This window comes from Phyllobates terribilis, unplaced genomic scaffold (genome assembly GCF_046119375.1).
Source record: "Phyllobates terribilis strain yellow unplaced genomic scaffold, ASM4611937v1 Scaffold_1__5_contigs__length_1240528914, whole genome shotgun sequence".
Lineage (NCBI taxonomy): Eukaryota > Metazoa > Chordata > Amphibia > Anura > Dendrobatidae > Phyllobates > Phyllobates terribilis.
The window spans coordinates 125,886,237-125,906,506 of NW_027362761.1; the positions used below are offsets into that span (position 1 = coordinate 125,886,237).

At 43.1% G+C, this 20,270-nt stretch overlaps 1 protein-coding gene across 14 annotated transcripts in view; it reads left to right on the forward strand.

Moving 5' to 3' along the window:
• The window catches only part of ELAVL2 (ELAV like RNA binding protein 2), a 167,195-nt gene that overhangs the window by 30,098 nt on the left and 116,827 nt on the right, over positions 1 to 20,270 (forward strand). For 9 of the 14 annotated variants that reach the window (XM_073667128.1, XM_073667095.1, XM_073667156.1 and 6 more), the window contains 2 exons: positions 7,378 to 7,468; positions 13,976 to 14,216. In XM_073667128.1, the coding sequence (XP_073523229.1) occupies positions 7,397 to 7,468; positions 13,976 to 14,216 (313 nt within the window). In that variant the 5' untranslated portion in view covers positions 7,378 to 7,396. The remainder of the gene's footprint in view (positions 1 to 7,377; positions 7,469 to 13,975; positions 14,217 to 20,270) is intronic. The other 5 variants (XM_073667102.1, XM_073667067.1, XM_073667137.1 and 2 more) reach the window with 2 other exon arrangements.

A 20,270-nucleotide genomic window follows, 5' to 3' on the forward strand; every position in this document is an offset into this window, starting at 1 on the left:
ATAGGCTATAATTGTGTTCTATGCTTGAAAACTCAAATAGAACACGTATTTAAACAATTGATGTCTGAATGGAGCCTTATACCAGTCTACTAGCTATTGAACCTTCTAGTCATAGGCATTTTTATTGGTACAATTTTATTTTTTTCAGTAAAATGGTGCCGGAGTCAGCGCATGCACGTACTGAGCTATCTGCGCCATTTATATTAAGACACTGTGTCTTTTAAGTTCTCATATGCAGTGTCTTCAATAAAATGGTGCTGGAGATTGCAGTTTGTGCACACGCTGTTCCTGGTGCCATTTTATTGAAGTAATGTACTACGTCAACTCAGCAGTGTGCACACGCCGGCCATAGGGATAATGGCGATGGCCGACGCACGCTGCTATTTTAACGTTGAATTGTTCAATAAAATGGTGCCGGAGTCGATTCGTGCGCATCCCACGATATCAGTCACCATTTTGTTGAAGACACTGTCCACAAATTCGCAAACCGTGTCTTCAATAAAATGGCACCATAGTGCGATATGCTCACGCTCTGACTCCTGTCCCACACTATGCAGGCGCTGCCCATCCCAGTTTCGAACAGAAGGACGTGTCCAGCGTATATAAGGTATGGAGTACGGGGCTGTACAGTGCTATGTATGTATCCCTGCCCAGCACTACATATAGATACAGGATCCCAGAGAAAGCTGGACCACAGCATGCGTGCCACCAGATCACCATCTGCTGATCGAGGAGCTGAGGGGATGGGTTACGCAAAGACTGCAACGCCTAACCATAATAAAGGGAATATAGGAATATATAGCCAATAGTGATGAGCGAGTATGTTTCTTTATCGCTTCATTGGGGGACACAGAACCATGGGTGTATGCTGTTGTCGCTAGGAGGTTTCACTAGGCAAAAAAAGAATTAGCTCCTCCTCCGCAGTATACACCCGCCTACAGGCACCAAGCTCACCAGTTTAAGCTTAGTGTCTGTAGGAGGTAGACCTGGATCCTAACTGATCCAACCCTGTTGTGTTTTATTAATGTTTGTTCTTTATTTTTCAGATACAGCTCTTCAGGGTTAACAGGGAACACTGCGTCCCCTGTTATCCCCATTCTCAAGCGACCGAGAGAGCAGTGTGGCATTTCCCACATCGCCCAATCTTGGACCCGCTGGGCAGGACTTATCCCCGGTCACCTCCAGGTGTCTCAGGGTGATTCCCGGTGGCCAGTCCTTGCCTATTTCCCACCCTAGCCCCCTCCTCGGAGCGGCCTGGGAGGGAGACGGTGGTCACTGCGGTGACCTTCCCCCAGATTCTGGGGTCGACAGTCTCCTGCACTGTCCAGGACCGGTCAGTGCGGGAAGGAGGAAGAGCCAGGATCCCCCCTATCCACGGAGGACCTCCTGTGACCATCCTCAGAAGGGGAGAGGAAGAAGAGTCATCGGGACCTCAAACAAAGGTACAATCCCTCCCACTCCTGCTGCCTTACAACCTCAGCCTCCTAGGTCCCTCAGAACACACGGTTATGGCACAGAGTTGCCTGCCAGCAGGCCCCGTAAATCCTGTGGATTGTTAGGTCGGTAATCGCCTCGATGGAGGCCGGGGAATATCTATGTTCAGTGGACATTCAGGATGCGTATCTTCATATCCCAATCTGCGCACCACATAAGTTCCTTTGATTTGCCCCAATCTTTTCGTCGTTCCAAAAATGGACGGCTCACTATACCCTGGCCCTTCTGTCGGCATGGGACAAGAACCCGTTGTCTCTAGATCTACGCATTAGGTTACATCTTCATGTGAGAAGGTCATTAATATGGTGGACTTGCCCTTTTCTTTCAGACCTGGGAGGTCATTCCTACCGCTTCGCTGGCAGGTGTTCACGACCGATGCCAGCCTCATCGGTTGGGGGGCTGTCTTCCTCCACCACACGGCGCAGGGCCGTTGGCGTCCCCACGAAGTCTCCCTACCGATCAGTATATTGGAGATAAGGGTAATCTACCTGACGTTGCATCACTGGCAGGACATTCTTGCAGGGTTCTCAGTCCGCGCACAATCAGACCACGCCACGGCGGTGGCGTACATAAACCGTCAGAGAGGAACGCGCAGCAAGTCCGTCTTGAAAGAGGTGACGAGTGCTAGTTTGGGCCAAGAACACTGTTCCGGCAATCTCAGCAGTCCACATTCCGGGGGTCGACAATTGGGCGGACGACTTCCTCAGTCGGCAGGGCCTTGCCTCAGGAGAATGGTCTCTCCATCCCGAGGTGTTCCATCAGATTTGCTTACGATGGGGCATGCTGGACGTCTACCTCATGGCGTCTGTTAAACCACAAGGTTCCATCCTTCGTAGCCTTGTCCCGCGATCCCTTTGCGATCGCTAAAGACGCGCTAATCATTTCATGGTCTCAGTTCCAGCTGCCCTATCTTTTTCCCCCTCTGCCATTGATACCTCGGGTCATCAAAAAGATCAAGACAGAAGGAGTACCGGTAATTCTAGTAGCCCTGGATTGGCCCAGACGCGTCTGGTACGCAGATCTAGTAAACCTGCTCGTCGACTCCCCCTGGAGACTACTGGACCTCCTCTCTCTCGGGCCTATTCTTCATCAGAGTTCTCGTTCTCTGAATTTAATGGCATGGCCGTTGAGGCCGCAGTGTTGAAGAAGGTGGGTTTTGCAGACGTCATCCAGACCCTAATTAGTGCCAGGAAACCCGCAACCTTGCGCATATACGACAGAACCTGGAGAGCCTTTTTTTGTCACTGCGAGAAGGATCAGCTAGCTCCCATGTCCTTTTCGCTACCGGTCATTTTGGCCTTTCTTCAGTCTGGCCTGGAAGCGGGACTCTCTCTAAGCACTCTCAAAGGCCAGGTTTCGGCCTTGTCCATTCTATTCCAACGTAACTTAGCTTTCCGTCCTCAGGTCAAAATGTTTCTACAAGGGGTGGTTCACCTGGTTCCACCTTATCGCCCCCCCTTTGGATCCATGGGACCTTAATATGGTCCTGAGCGTCCTTCAACAGCCCTTATTTGAACCCATTCAGGACATCTCGGCCTCTCTTCTCTCCTGAAAGGTGGCTTTCCTGGTGGCTGTTACTTCTATTAGGAGGGTTGCAGAGCTCGCAGCCCTCTCTTGTCGGTCGCCTTTTTTGGTCTTCCATCAAAACAAGGTAGTACTCAGGCCAGTGCCTTCTTTTTTGCCAAAAGTGGTCTCCTCTTTCCACATCAATGAGGACATTGTTTTGCCTTCCTTCTGCCCGACCCCAGTGCACCCTCGGGAGAAATCCCTGCAGAAACTGGATCTGGTCAGAGCTTTACATGTGTACCTTTCTAGAATGGCTTCCCTTCGGCGTTCGGACGCCCTGTTTGTCATCCCCGAGGGACGTCGCAAGGGTCTTCCTGCTTCCAAGTCAACCATCGCCCGTTTGATACGTTCGACCATTTTGGAGGCATATCGCGTCTCGGACAAATCTCCCCTCTGGGAGTAAGTGCTCACTCCACCCGGGCGGTGGGGGCCTCTTGGGCTGTTCGCCATCAGGCTTCAGCTTCTCAGATCTGTAAGGCCGCAACATGGTCTTCACTCCACACCTTTTCAAGGTTTTACAAGGTCCACACTTATTCATCGGCTGATGCCAGTCTTGGACAGAAGGTTCTGCAGACAGCGGTTGCCCGCAGTCAGACCTAGTCTGTGACTATATTTTGTTCTCCCACCCTAGGGACTGCTTTTGGACATCCCATGGTCCTGTGTTCCCCAATGAAGTGATAAAGAGGGATTTTTGGTACTCCCCGTAAAATCTTTCTTGGAGCCTTCATTGGGGGACACTGCACCCTCCCTGATTTTGGGCATAGATACAGTTGGCCCTGTTGGGCACCTAATTTAGTTTTCACGGTTGTGCCCCGTTGGGCATTGCATAGTTAATTGTGTTATGTTCCTCCTACTGCTTTAGCCACTAACTGGTGAGCTTGGTGCCTGTAGGCGGGTGTATACTGTGGAGGAGGAGCTAATTCTTTTTTTTGCCTTGTGTCAACCTCCTAGCGACAACAGCATACACCCATGGTCCTGTGTCCTCCAATGAAGGCTCCAAGAAAGATTTTACGTGAGTACCAAAAATCCCTCTTTTGTTAACCTTTTCGTCGCGTATGCTTGGGCCGAGCACTGAGTAGCGACAGCTGCTCGGGCCGAGCACTGAGTAGCGACAGCTGCTCGGGCCGAGCACTGAGTAGCGACAGCTGCTCGGGCCGAGCACTGAGTAGCGACAGCTGCTCGGGCCGAGCACTGAGTAGCGACAGCTGCTCGGGCCGAGCACTGAGTAGCGACAGCTGCTCGGGCCGAGCACTGAGTAGCGACAGCTGCTCGGGCCGAGCACTGAGTAGCGACAGCTGCTCGGGCCGAGCACTGAGTAGCGACAGCTGCTCGGGCCGAGCACTGAGTAGCGACAGCTGCTCGGGCCGAGCACTGAGTAGCGACAGCTGCTCGGGCCGAGCACTGAGTAGCGACAGCTGCTCGGGCCGAGCACTGAGTAGCGACAGCTGCTCGGGCCGAGCACTGAGTAGCGACAGCTGCTCGGGCCGAGCACTGAGTAGCGACAGCTGCTCGGGCCGAGCACTGAGTAGCGACAGCTGCTCGGTGTTATGTTTGAATCACTCCTGTGTGCATGATTTACGACGGTTTGACAGCTTTACTACATGTGAGGAATGTCTATTTCTTTCGCATTCCTCACATGTATTAAAGCTGTCAAACCTTTGCAAATCATGCACACGGGAGTGATTCAAACATAACACAGAGGACGCTGTAAATACTCGGAGCTCGGCCCGAGCATACTCGGCGAAAGGGTTAACAAAACAGTCGCTCATCAGTAATGGCCATATCTGTATAAATAACAGGTATGTGAGTGAGTGCCTGGACTATGGCAGACAGAAATAAATGATGATAAATATAAAAAAGGGAAAATAGAGATAATAAGAAATTATTTTAAGATGCTTAATAAAAATTAAAAGGAATGTAAATGAAATAATAAACATGCAGTGTCAAACCTGCTGCGGCTCCTGATCGTGGGCACATACCCTTATACCCTATGAAGGGTGAGAGGAAAGAAGCAGAGTGGAGAAATAAAGATGTTCTGGGCTTTCTAACAAGTCTCATATCTCACACTGTAGCTCAGTACTGTTGTGTATTTTCCTCCATGCTGCTGCTTCGGTGTTAGCCAAGTAATGAAGAGCTGCAATTCTTATTCTACTAGCTCTGAGTCAATTGCAAATGAAATGAGCGAGCCTAAATAGTGGACAACTGGTGAAAATGTAGGATTAAAGTTCTATAATGGCCAGAAATAGGGATTTTCCTCATGTATATACACAGGGCAGCTTATTCTGAAAAATTACTTGAAAGTACTGATACCTTTTATATTGTGCAGCACAGTGATGATCTTAAATTTTAAAATCTAAAAAAGTTCTAATATTGCAGTTGTTTAAAATTCCTTTGTTTAAATACAACTCCTCTTCAAAAAAAAAGCCCTCATATGACTATCTCTGAAAAAAGTTGTGGCAATAAGAGTTTAAAATAAAAAATAAGTGTAAGGCTGTGTGCCCACGATGCATTTTTAATGCGTTTCTGCAGCTTTTTTGCCGCTGCGGAAACGCATTAAAAACGCATGGTAGAAGGGCAGCAATGTTCCCCAATGATAATCCTCATGTGCTGTGCACATGCTGCGGAAATTTCCGCTGCGGATTATCATTGCGGAAAAAAACGCAGCACTACCAATTATTTTGCGGAAGTGCTGCGTCTTCGCCGCCATTGACTTGCATTAGAACGCGCCAATTCCGCAAGACTGCATCTGTACTTGCGTAATTGGCGCGTTCTAATGTGCGGATGGTACCCTTGTGTAGAGGAAAGGAGAGTCTCATCCACACCCAGGTACCATTAAAAATAAATAAATAAAATAAAAAATAAATGTATATTTACCTTCCGGCGTCCCGCGCTGCGCTCCTCCTTGCTTCCCGGCACTTCGCTGTGGATTGAAGGACCTGCGCTGACGTCAGTCATGTGACGGGTCTCGCGACGCTGACGTCTGCAGGTCTTTCAATCCACCACTGCCGGCAAGGGAGAACGGAGTCTAAAGCAGAACACCGGGGGCCATCGGAGGGTAAGTATACATTTTTTTTATTTTTAACCACTCTCTGGTCACACTATATGCCGGTTGCATGGATTTATATAGTGTGACCAAGTTGACAAGCACTTTCCAAGTGATGCTAAAATCGCTTGGAAAGCGCTTGTCAATCCGCATGCGGAAATGCATGTGAAGAACGCTTCACATCCGCATGTCCCTGGCAGGAAAACGCATGTACAATCCGCATGCGTTTTTTCTGCCAGGGAGATGCAAAAACGCTCAGGAAAAAATCCGGAGCATTTCTGCATCGTGGGCACATAGCCTTATAAAAAGTAATCCGAAAGCCAAAGGTACTAAAAATGAGCAAATTGATTAGCAGGCCCATTGTCCAACGGCTCAGTCTGTGAGGGCCGGCAGGAAATCTGTAGAACTACCTCTCGCCTACCAGCATTTCTAGCTTTTAATTTGTGGGGTTATTCAACTTTGAAAAATATTAGTCTAAAATGGGTATAAATGCAACAAAAACTACAACTTCTCCAGGAAAAGCAAGCCTTTATATAGTTTTGTCGATTGAAATATTAACAAATTATATCCATTGGGATGAGCCTGTAAAAAAAATAAACTGAATGCAGATTGGATGGTCCTTATGGGTGTAAACAGCATCTTATTACTTGAAATGTGTGCATTCCTTCCTGCATTATATGACAAGGCTATACCACCATATATGTTGTGCATTTTTCCTACAGATTTGTGAAATTACTTATTACTGGCACTAAAAACAAGAAGTCTCTCCTGGTCTCTAGATTTCAATCTCTAGGCTAAAGTGAAAGGCAATTTTGGCAACTTGTGTTCCTTGAAGTGATAGATTTCGGCTACTGTGTTTTACTAGTGTTTTGCTGAGACTAGTTTTCTATTTTTTTCACGGTTTCAGAGCTTTTTTTTAAAATAGTTGTACAATATTTGATGCTTTAGGTTTTATTTACATGTGCTTGTTACAGCTAAATGTGAATATATATTTAGTACCAAAAAGAAGGTAAATCACTTCTGGGAAATAAAGGACTCCTCTTCCAGCTTTCCTCCTGCCCCTAAAACACACAAAAAGTAAAGCTTTATCTGTTTCCTTCAGGCTGGATCGATCCAATTTTTGGTGCTAGGTTTACATAAATAAAAATGAACTAGTTCTCTGACCAGTAAAGCAGTGTTACTGATTTACAAAGTGCTAGATAGGATGTTTGTAATGCCATATTTGCATTTTCTTGCTTATCTAACATGCAGTACTTTTTGTGTCCATATTACAGACGGCAACTCCATACTAACATGGCAGTCAGACTGTGTGATGTGGCTTCTCTGCTTAGAAGTGGTTCGTGGGCAGCAGAGCCTTGGACTGGGGTCTGTGGGATTTTTCTTACATTTCTGTAGGCTTTTAGTAGTCACATAAGGCCATACCAAAAACCATAAAATTATTAAATTTAATGCCGCTCAAAATGAAAATTACATGCAGACATTTCTTGTAGCTTATACTTCAGCATTCGTAAGCAATATGTATTGATCTGACTTTGCTTTGAATGGCAGAAGAAGGTCCTAATGTTTACTTTAATATTAAATGTGTTTTGGTATGGTCTCCAAGACCATTTTCCTTAGATATGTGTATACAGTTATCAGAGATTAAATAATTAAGTCAGTTTAAAGAGGTTTTGTTGATCCTATCAGCACAATATTCATTACGTTGCAAAACTTCAACCCGAGCATCATTTCATTCCGAGCAGATGGTCCAATAGCTGAGCAATGCTATTATTTCAGCACACCCGGCCTACTGCAGCTGTTCACTTGAATGTTGGCTTGACATCTGTTTTGCCACCTAAAAAATAAAATGTGCAATTGGGTAAAAACTATATTTTAGAAAATACTATTCATTATTTGCAGAATACAGACCAGTTTCTTTTAGTTGTACTCCAGACTAGATGCTGAAAGTCATTTAAAAAAATCCAAAATTTTAATTTCACGATCAGTCAATTCTTTTAACCTAAATATACATTACTCACAAAAAGATATTTGGCTTTCAGGCGAAATTTCAGGATAATCCTAAAATACACTCTAACCTTTTCAGGTGATCTTAATGTGACCTTCTCTTAACTTGTGAATGCACATGTCCAACTGTTCAGTGTTTCAGTACTTTTTGCACAACTTGCTGTTCTCGAACAAGGAACTTAATGGCAAAATTCACAACAGGTGTTTGATCCATGAATCGCCCAATACATTTCGGGGTTCAATGAGAATTGGTATTTAAACAGTCCTCCTCATCATGCTGTTCTCATTTTGACATCATGAGACCAAGACAACACCTAACAATTGATCAACACTACCTCACCATTGTGAGGCTTCAAGCAGGATGTTCTCAGACCGAAGTAGCCACTGAGCTTAGTGTCAGTGTCATCGGCAGGTTGCAACAGAGATGCAGAGAAGTGGACGTCCTTTGGCCACATCCCACACTGATGACTGCTTCATTGTAAACAATGCCCCTCAGAACTGAATGATAAATGCCACAACGCCAGGCATATTTAAGGGAGATCTTTTACGTCTGCGTGCTAGACTATCTTCAAGGGTACCTGACCACACCACCAGGCACAGGGAGCATCTACGCTGGATGAGGGGCCAGTGGGCCTCAGTGCTGTTCACTGATGAAAGCAGGGCTGTGGAGTCGTTAAGCCAAACCTGTGACTCCTCAATTTCCCTGACTCCACGACTGACTCCACAGCACTGCCTCACTACTGAGCATGTACATAAAGTGCAGCACTGATTCATCTCCACTAAAAGCCGAGATCCTTAGATCAGGAATAGAACAGACATTGAGGCTGTGCCCACGATGCGTTTTTAAGTTTTTCCGCAGCGGCAAAAACGCTGCAGAAATACTTAAAAAAGCGCATGGTAGAAGGCCTGCCATGTTCCCCAATGATAATCCGCATGTGCTGTGCACATGCTGCGGAAATTTACGCTGCGGGTTATCATTGCGGAAAAAAACACAGCACTACCAATTATTTTGCGGAAGCACTGTGTTTTTGCCGACATTGACTTGCATTGAATTGCTTGGATTCCGCATCACTGCATATGTAGATGCGGAATCCAAGCATTTCAATGTGCGGATGGTACCCGGGTGTGGAAGACCGGAGACTCTCGTCCGGACCCGGGTACCATGGAACCTGTAAAAAAAAAAAAAAAAAAAAAAAAAAAGAATTAAAATAAAAAATATCATATTTACCTTCTGATGGCCCCCGCTGCGCTTGTCTTCCCTTGCCGGCAGATCGCGGTGGACTGAAGGACCTGCGCTGATGTCAGTCATGTGACGGCAGGTCCTTCAGTGTACCACGAGCTGCCGGCAAGGGAGGACGGAGCGAAGCAAGACTCCAGAGGCCATCAGAAGGTAAGTATAGATTTATTTTTTTATTTTTAAACATTCTAAGGACACACTATATAAATCCATGCCGTTTGCATGGATTTATATAGTGTGTCCAAATTGACAAGCACTTTCCAAGTGATGCTAAAATCGCTTGAAAAGCGCTTGTCAACCCGCATGCAGAAATGCAAGTGAAGAACGCTTCACATCCGCATGTCCCTGGCAGGAAAAACGCATGTACAATCCGCATGTACAATCCGCATGTACAATCCGCATGTACAATCCGCATGCGTTTTTCTGCCAGGGAGATGCAGAAATGCTCAGGAAAAAATCCTGAGCATTTCTGCATCGTGGGCACATAGCCTTATAGGACTTTTCATAAGTTTCCTAAATTCTTAAGAAAAAAATTGCATCCCATATTGCATTGAACTACTGTACCCAATTTATTATATATTTTAGTAGTCGGTCCATTTTATACCGACTCAGACTCCACCAAAATGCACACCCGCTTAGACTCCACAGCCCTGGGTGAAAATCAATTCACGCCGAACAGAAATTATGGCTGCAAACGATGTTGGAGACATCAAGGAGAGCGCTATGCATCAGCCACTGTTGTCACCAGACGAGCCTTTGGTGGTGGTGTTAGTGTTGGATGGTGTGTCTTGTCAATACAGAACTGCCCTACATTTTGTGAATGGTACAATGACAAGCCCCTACTACGTGAATAATATCATTAATCCAGTCATTGTGCCTCTGCACGAACAACGCAGGCCTCGTTTCATCTTCATGGACGACAATGCTCCAGCTCATCGAAGTCGCATCATTAGGGAAAGACTGCTGAGACTGGGGTACCTCAAATGGAGTGGCCTGCACTTTCTCCATACCTGAATACCTATGGGATAGCGGAGTTGCTATGTATAGGCTTATAATTCTTTACCCGAGAAACTGTGACCTGAGGACCACCCTTCAAGAAGAGTGGGATGCTGTGCTTCAGCAGACAATAACTCGACTTGTGAACAGCATGAGACGTCGTTGTCAAGCTGTAATTGATGCTCAAAGCCGCATGACAAGAAGTTATTGAGACTGACTTTTTTTGTTGTGGTATATACACACCACTGTTGGCTTTTGTTTCAATTAATTGTTTGAGATGAGGAAATTACTATTGTATGCTTCTTCTTAAATGCCATACTTTCATGATAAAATATCACTGTAGCCTGAATGTTTTAAGTTTTCCATTAATTTCACCCAGAAGCCAAATATCCCTTTGTCAGTAGTGTATATAATGGCACTTCAGAGGAAGTTTTATCTCTTGTGGTTAGCTTGTAGTGAAACTAAAAAGCATTTCAATTACTTTTTTAGGAATCGCTTGGTAATAAGATTAAAGTGTGCATTAAAGAAGTTATCCATTTTTTGGTGACCATTTTTTTCTGAAATGCATGTTTCTTATGTTAAAGAATGGCAATGTATCCGTAAAAAAATGGATGCTATATTGTGGCTCAATATGGCAGCCAATTTATATTTTGTGCAACCAAAGGACCTGAATGGGCAAGTCTCATCTGACATGAGGAAGGAACTAGTGCGTGCTGCAATTTTTTTTTTCACATGCAGATACGGTCCAGGAAAATAATCGCTCATCTGCATTGCCATACTGAACATCAGGGACTGCACACAGACACGCTCTTTTGAACACCCTTTTGCCAGACTTTTTTTCTCAGCCTGTTAATGACCACAAGTTGAATTTTCAAGGAAACCAAGATCCTGTAAAAGCAAAACAATTTAAAGTTTGTAATGACACCCAATTGCATTTTTTTTTCCTGTAATGTATTAAAGTTTAAAAAAAATTATATATATTTTTTTGTCAGAGGTAGACAACCCCTTTAGAATATTTTTCAGGTTAAACAATTTCTTGTTTAGTGTCTTATGGCATTAGAGCTAATAGAGGGAAATTGCCCTAGGCTCCCCGTTTGCTTGTGCTTGGTCAATCTCTGGAGAAAGACTGACATTCAGCGAAATCAATACCTGGATGGACATTGACTTAAATAGGTGCCATATAATGTTTCACTCCCTTTACGTCAGCATTGCATGAAAATTATTGCCACAGTGGGACACCTAGCTTTAGTCCGCTATCTGTAGAGGGGCTGCCCAAGTCAGAAACACCTAAAAAGGTCATCGGTCACCAAACTGTTTTGAATTGTAAACATGAAGCCAAAGGTGAAGATAAATCATGTAGTTAAAAAAAAATAAAAAATTCGGGGACCATTTGTGTGGTACAAAATTAGACTGTCAATTTCATCATTACATGCTCCGCATTTAGTTACCATCTAGTCTAGTTTTCGATTCGTTTACTTGTACCTGATCAATTACATATAGTTCACAAAGCATTTTATTTTCCTCACACATCTCTCTGGGAAGATAACCATTCTCCAGCCACTTTTTTTTCCTCAGAACTTTGCATTGTACTGTCCTATTTGCTTACTCATGCTTTTCCGGGAGGAATAATAGGAAAGCTGCAATGTAGTGTGTATGAAAAGGAAATTACAAGTATGTAGTATATAACAGATATGTCAAGAAGGCAGACATTTTCCTATATAGAGCAACAGCTTTAGAGGTTTCCACCTCAAACAGGTATGCCCAACTTAAGCTGTTCTAGATAAAATGCAAAGCGCAATAGGATCTACTCTAAGTTACACAAGCAAAAGAAAAGAGTAATTGCATTCACAGTGTAGGGTTGTGTGAGACACAACTACTAAAAAGCCTGTATTCCAGATGCTGCACTTTCCTGATACTACTATATGGAAGCTATATCAGGGCAATGGCAGCGTCTGTGCGCTTACTGGCATTATGGCAGTCCACAATCCAATATAATTTGCTGGTTTATTGTCAACATATTTTAGAGTCACACCGGCTCCTTATTCAGGACAGTATACAACACACATACATGGTTAAATACATGAAGAAAAAAAAAAAAAGCTTATTTAGCCATCTGTGTCATATACTGTTCTGTATGGTTAACCTGAAGGAGTCTGCGTGACTCTGAAACCAGCAAATTATATCCGATCGAGGACTGGCATAGTTCCAGTAAGCGCAGCAACACTTCCATTGTATTGGCATACTTTCCTGGACTCAAGCTGTTCACTGTAGTGAGACTCCCAATCAGAAGTTAACTGTCATAATAATTTTTGCTTAAAATAAAGGATATCCCACACCTATGTAGATGCTGTCTCTTTTGTTGACTGCAGGTGGTTTTGTGCAGTTTGTGTTGACCATGCTTATGTCCCCTCTATCCATTTGCTTCAAAGAGCCAGAGAAGGGTGGAGATAGATGGAAGCCAACAGGTGTCACGGTGTATATAAATGATTGTTCCCACCGTGAGGCACCAAGCGCCTGTACTTGTTTTGAACAGTCATTCTGTGCTGGCAGAGTAGAGTCCCTTCCAAGAGTGTGAGGGACAGATGTAAACACTGAACGGAGCTGCTGAGCGCAATTCCATCCAAGTGTAGAGGCTGTTGCCGGTTACCGCGGTACATATCCTGTTCTTTTGAATAGATGCTGTACTGCAGCTTCCGCTACACCTTGAAAGGTACTGCACTTAGCATCTCCTTTTAAAGTGTTTACAGGGACCAGTGCAAAAACCCTCAGCTGATTGGTGTTGTACCACCACTGATCTGCTTTTGATAACTTAACCAGTAGTTAGGTCATCAATAACTTTGGCTGGACAGCTCCTTTAATATGTTTTTCTATGTATTAAAGTGGTATTCTGTAATGTGATATTTATGGCATGTGAAACTGGTAGGAGAAGCCGTACCAGTGTGCCAGTTTCTTTACTCTTGGGCTAGGTGCACACCACTGTATATTCTCTCATCCAAGAGAATCGGGCCGATTATGCAAATCACCCACTAATCATAGTTTAATCAGTGTGTGATCAGTGTAATCTGATTTTCTTAGATGAGAAGATGGAAATAAAATTTCTTCTCCATTCTGTCAGTCCGTGAAAATCAGACTGCACTCAATGTTATCAGAGCACAACCCAATTTTTTTGCAATGGACTCAGTGACTTGGCTGAGTGCAATCTGAAAATCTGCCCCAACTTTGGACATGTACACAGTCCCATATAATAACGTATTTTGTTGGATCGCACTCTGAAAATACGGCCATCTGTACGAGCCCTAGAGACAGCAGTGGAGAGGGCTACACATCTCGGCCAAATCCTCCCAGGCACACCAGGTGTATATTTTGTCAATGCCCATGGTCAGTACCCTTTTAATATTGGATTTCAGCACTTTATAAAACTCAAACGTACATTATTAGATTTACGGTTCTGTCTATTCAGCAAAGATATTTTTTTTAGTCGGTTAGCCATTACACTTGGAAAAGTTGTAATAAACCTTGTGTAGTTAAAGAGGTACTTGGGTTTGAGCAATGCACATTACTAATTGTAGACATTGAAAGTTTCAATACAAATTGGTCCTGACAGCTTTTTTTCTTTCCTCGTTCTGTCTTGTTAGCAGGTAATTGCTGCCATGGAAACACAGCTGTCCAATGGTCCCACTTGCAATAACACAGGCAACTGTCAAAACTCCATAAACAACTGCACATCTCCAGTGGACTCCAACAATACCGAGGATAGCAAGACCAACTTAATAGTGAACTACCTGCCTCAGAACATGACACAAGAGGAATTAAAAAGCTTGTTTGGGAGCATTGGAGAAATCGAATCATGTAAACTAGTCAGAGACAAGATAACAGGTATGCATCGTTGAATCACAAGCATTTCTGCAAATTTAATTTTTTTTCTTTCATTCAACAAACACCAACACTGGTTGCATGGGTCCTTTATTTAGGGGCCAGAGACTTAAAGAAGCACTCCCATCAGTTTCTATACACTTCATATATTGCAGTCATATATAACACTGTGTACAGTACTTACAATTGCTTATTTTGCCCTTCTATCCAGTTAATCCTTCCCTTTTCAATTAGTAATATGACATCACATGATTAAAGATTGACTAGGTAAATCCTGCTAAGCTCTATGTAGAAACAGGAGGTCAATTTTTCCTATATAAGTCATAAATCACTGCACAAGTCCCTGGCAGGGGAGGGTTGAGGGAGCAGCTGGGTCAGTAGTTGAAGCGGTGAATGATTTTGGCAGGAAAAGAGACTTCCTGTTTCTACATGAAGCAGAGAATAATTATCTGGGTAGAGAGACAAAATGAGCAATTGTATATACACAGTGCTATATAATATGATTGCAATATATAAAGAGGATAAAAACTTTAATGGGAGGAGTGCTTCTTTAAGCCAATTTACCAAATCTAGTGCAAAGGGAAAGTTGTATAGAGGCTCAACAGTCATTTTCCTTTTCTGGTGTTTGAAAAGTAAAAGCAGCAGCTTAAAGGGGGGGCTATCCAGGATTAGAAAATCATGGCTGCTTTATTTAACTAATAATGCCACCCCTGACTATAGGTTTTGCATGGTATTTCAGCTCATTCACTTCATTAGTGCTGAGTTACAAGTCCACGGTCAGAGATGGTATTGTTTTTAATCCTGGACAACCAGTTTTAAATTTGATATGGAAAACTGGACCACTTCTCTTTTGCATTCCTTTTGATATACTACCTTTTTTTTTCTCCCAAAGCCCCCATGCATTATGCATATTTCAGAGAATGGTTTTGAATGGGTATAATTAAAAATTGCTTGTTTAAACAAGCAGCATTGCAATTTCCATCTTATTAAAAATCATCATGTGATTAAAAGACCATGTGATCGCAGAACCAAGAAGTGTTTCGTTTTTTTTTTTTTTTCCTTGTTGACACATAGGGTAGTTGCTTAGTAGATGTAGGACGGACTGCTTCATCTCTGTAGCTAAGCTCTATTTCAGGGTTATAAAACCTTTTCTGGTCTCAGGGACACATTTATATTAAACCATTCTAAAGGGCTGCAATTAGAGTGGTATTGCCTTTTGATCAAAGGAGAGAAGAAAGATCTGTACATATGGGATGTGCACACCAGATGAATCAAAAGTACGTTTTATTAACCCTACTGGACAAACCGTTAAAAACCACACAAAGTGAAGTGTAGCACCCTCCCCAAATTGTACAATAAGTAAAACCACCACAGTAATTATGGTATTATACCATGCGATACGTCAAAACCTGTCACAGTACCAGTACAAAACGTGTACAAAAGTTAATTTTAATCAATAGATCTTGGAATGATTTCCACAATTAGATGTGTTTAAATAAAATGTTCCTGTGCTAAGATAATCTTATACCTGTGCCGAGATAATCTTATACCTGTGCCCCTGCTGTGTACTGTGTAATGGCTGTGTCTGACCGTACAGGTACATGGTCTGATCATACCACATCTCCTTGGCAGGGGAGGAATCAAGAGTATACAGACATTACAGCAGGGGGTCACAAAACATTCTTTCTTTGAAGTAAAACATTGTTTACAAAAAGGCAGTGAAATGTTTTGCATCATAGAAAGAATCAGCTGTGATCCCTGCTGTAATGTCTGTATTGTCTTTTGCTTCCTCCCCTGTCCAGGAGCTGTGGTATGATCAGACCATGTACCTGTACGGTCAGACACAGCCATTACACAGTACTCAGCAGGGGCACATTTATAAGATTATCTCAGCACAGGAACATTTTATTTAAACACATCCAATTGTGGAAGTTATTATAATTCCAAGATCTATTGATTAAAATGATTTTTTGTTTTGTGGGAAAACCCCTTTAAGGGTTTAGGAATGTTTAAAGATGGACAGCTCTGTATCAGTCATGTGTCATCATGGGGTTAAACTAGGATCAGACTTTTCATTTAGTAGTCGGTGATTGAAAAGAGTGGTTCACTTTGCTGACCCCCCCCCCCCCCCAATATATCTAAAATAAAAGAAAATGTATCATGTTTGCAATTATCCTCTGTTCACATGTCCGTTCCATTTCTATGCATGTTTCATTTAAAACACAAAATCTGCATACTGTGCAGTTCTGTTTCAAATAAAAGCGTAGGGCCCTAAAGATGCATAGAATCCATCTGATTTCCGTCTGTCATTTATTTTTTGAATGGAGAATATAAAGTCCTGCATGCAGAATTTTTTCTTCAGTCTAAAAATAAATGGAAATGAGACAAAACGCATCATGCAGTGGGGCCCCTATCTACTGTCTGTAACTGAACTGCACAGGATGCTAATTTTGTTTCTGTTCAAAGCGTAAAATGAAACCGATAAGTGTACAGAGCCTCTAAAAGGATTATTCTCATCCTAAATAAGTATTGTCGAATAGTGATTGTAAATACAATTTCTCAATTTACGGCTTATTAAAATTTTCATCAGTTCTTGATATTAAGTTTTTTTTTACTGCCTGATGGCTTAGATACTGACCACTGCTGATAGACAATAAAGCGTGCAGCATTTACAAGCTCTTTTCTATGAAGCTTGCACGCTGGAGCGCTTGTTACCTCTTAATCCCAGCTAGCTTAGGCCCTCATCTGGCTGTGTGGATAGAAAAATAAAAAGTTCTGACTCTTAAAAGAAAAGGAGGAAAAACGGAAAATCGCCCAGAGGTGAAAGGGGATAAGAAAAGTGCTTACAAGCTAGATGGCAGGTTTGAATAACGAGCTGTGATCAAGTGTTAATCTCTTGAACGGCTGTTAAATTAAATAACAAATTGCAAAAGCAATTGTTTTTAAACGTTACTGGACTAGCCATCTATGAAGATAAAAGTAACCCTTTTAAAGGGATGTCGATCTGAATATTTGTCGCAGATGAAATACAAACGCTTATGTTCGCTTCCCGTGCTGGCACTGTTCCAGAGGTGTAGGCACTCGTGTTCCCGGCCCTCTTGTGTGGTTATGACACATGAGCGCGGTGCCCAATCAGCGCTGGGGTCACTGTCCTCACCTTTGGATAGATCGAACTTCAAGAGGAAGTCAGAGAGCAGCCGCAGCCTTTGCTTCCTGATGCTGTTCAATACGTCCAAAGGTGGGGACAGTGATGCCAGCACTGATTGGGCGCAGGGCTGGTGTGTTGTGACCTCATGTGAGCCCCAGGAATGCAAGTGCCAACACAGCTGGAACAGCGCCTGCATGGGAGGTGAGTAAACATTCAGATCGAGAAGGGGTTGTCCTAGTAGTGGTCAGCCACTTTAGGAATTTCTTGCCTACAACATCCTGCATATGTTTCCTTGGAAATGCGCTACAATGCTATGTAGTCTGTTCCTTCAGATACATTTGTCACCCAAATTCTTACTAACTTTTACAGCTTTTAATCGGTGGTTATGGACACCAAAATAGACTTCACAGCTTAATAAGCAGTCTAGTTTGGGCCTTTCTTTCTTTTTTTTTTCGCACCTATGCTTTTCATTTTTGTGTTGTATGTCCTAATCAACATAAGCCATATGAAGGCTTGTTTTCTGCTGAATTAGTTGTAATTTTTATTGACACTATTTAACCCCTTTCTGACATGTGCCATACTATTATGACACATGTCAGGTCCCTCCCTTCACCTTTCCGGGCACATGACAGCGTGATCTGTACAGCTGTCATGTGCCCTAACAGCCGCTGGTGGAATCTCAATCCATCTGTGGCTGTTAACTAGTTAAATGCTGCTGTCAATCTCTGACAGCGGCATTTAACGAACGCAAACCGGATAAGAGTCATTGGCCCCTCCGATCGGCACCCGTGTCACAAGACCGCGGGTCGCCGATGGGCTGGCATGACAACCCGGGTTCTGCAGGAGACCCCTGCTGTTGTCATTGCCTGATTGCTATTAGCACCGCCCAGCGGTCGGCGCTCATAGCATGTGAGCATTTCTGCTACACACAGGCGATCTGACAATTGCAGCTTCTAGTCTCCCATGGAGACTATTGAAACATGCAAAAAGTAAAAAAAAAAAATAATTAAATATAAAAGTTGAAATCGCCCCCTTTTGCCCCATTCAAAATAAAACAAAAAAAAATCAAATATGCACATAATTGGTATTGCAGTCTTCAGAATCGCCCGATCTATGAATTTTAAAAAAATATTAATCCGATCGGTAAAGGGCGTAGCGAAAAAAAATTAAACTCCAGAATTACGTTTTTTTGGGTCACCCATACATTGCAATAAAATGCAATAATGGACGATCAAAACATCGTATCTACCCCAAAATGGTATAATAAAAACGTTGCCTCAGCGCTCAAAAAATAAGCCCTCACCCGACTCCAGAACTACGAATTAGTAATGACCTGGAGAATCAAAATGGCAGGTCAGTTTTAGCATTTAGTGAACATGGTAAAAAAAGTGCAATTGCACTTTGTTTTGGAATTTTTTTTCTTGTTTTCCAGTACACAATATGGTAAAACCAATGGTATTGTTCAAAAGTACAACTTGTCCCGCAAAAAATAAGCCCAAGAGCTGTGTTATGATCAGGCCATGTCCCTGTATGGTCAGACACAACCATTACACAGTACACAGCAGGGGCACATTCATAAGATTATCTCAGCACAGGAACATTTTATTTAAACACATCAATTGTGGAAGTTATTATTATTCCAAGATGTATTGATTAAAATTAATTATTTTTTTACTCTTTAAGAGGAGGTTGGCTGAGTATTGGACAACCACTTTAATTCCCAGGCCAAATTTGGCATTAACCCCTTCCCATTTTAGGACATTAATTTTAATGTCCTTGGAAGGGTTCTGCATGTGTAGAGCGGCTCAGGAGCTGAGCTCTCTACATGTGACTGTTATTACCCGTCATCACTCTAACAGTTGTTGCGGCTGTTAACCATTTAAACACTGCTGTCAATCTCGAACGGCATTTAAATAGGCGCACATTGGCTCTTTGGCCTCCTTCTACACACGGGGTACCAATGCATATAGTGAAAATCACTGTCTCCTACCCTTTACATCCTGGGACGTATTAGTACGCACCAGGCTGTAACCCCGGTTCAGTGTGGGCTCCGGCACATGTCGGCTGATTCTTACAGCTGACATGCAGCTGTTAACATGTTAAATGCCGCTGTCAATCTCTGGTATTTAACATTGCCCGCCGGAAGCTCCTCACTTATCCCGACCGTCTGTGACCCCGTCACGTGATCGCGGGTCACTGATACATGGGCATGACAACCGTGGGTCTGCAGCAGACTCCAGTGGTTGCCATGAGCTGATCGCTATGAGCGCCACCTAGTGGTCGGCGCTCATAGCACAAGAGCATTTCTGCTACATAGAGGTGATCTGCTCATCACCTCTATGTAGCAGAGGCGATCAGACAAGTGCTGCTTCTAGTCTCCTATGGAGACTATAGAAGCATGCAAAAAGTGCAAAAAAACGTTTTTAAAAAATATAAAAAAAATTACAGAAATATAAGTTTAAATCACCCCCTTTTGCCCCATTCAAAATAAAATAATAATAAAAAACCCCAGATACACATATTTGGTATCGCCGCATTCAGAATCGCCTGATCTATCAATATAAAAAAAATTAATCCGATCGTAAACGGCATAATGAGAAAAAAATTCTAAACGCCAGAATCACATTTTTTGGTCGCTGCAACATTGCAATAACGGGCGATCAAAACATTGGATCTACCCCAAAATGGTATCAATAAGTTTCAGCTCAGCGCGCAAAAAATAAGCCCTCACCCGGCCCTAGATCCTGAAAAATGGAGACGCTATGGGTCTTGGAAAATGGCGCCATTTTTTTTTTTTTAAAGCCAACTTTGGAATTTTTTTTCACCACTTAAATAAAGAACCTATACATGTTTGGTATCTTCGAACTCGTAATGACCTGGAGAATAATGATGGCAGGTCAGTTTTAACA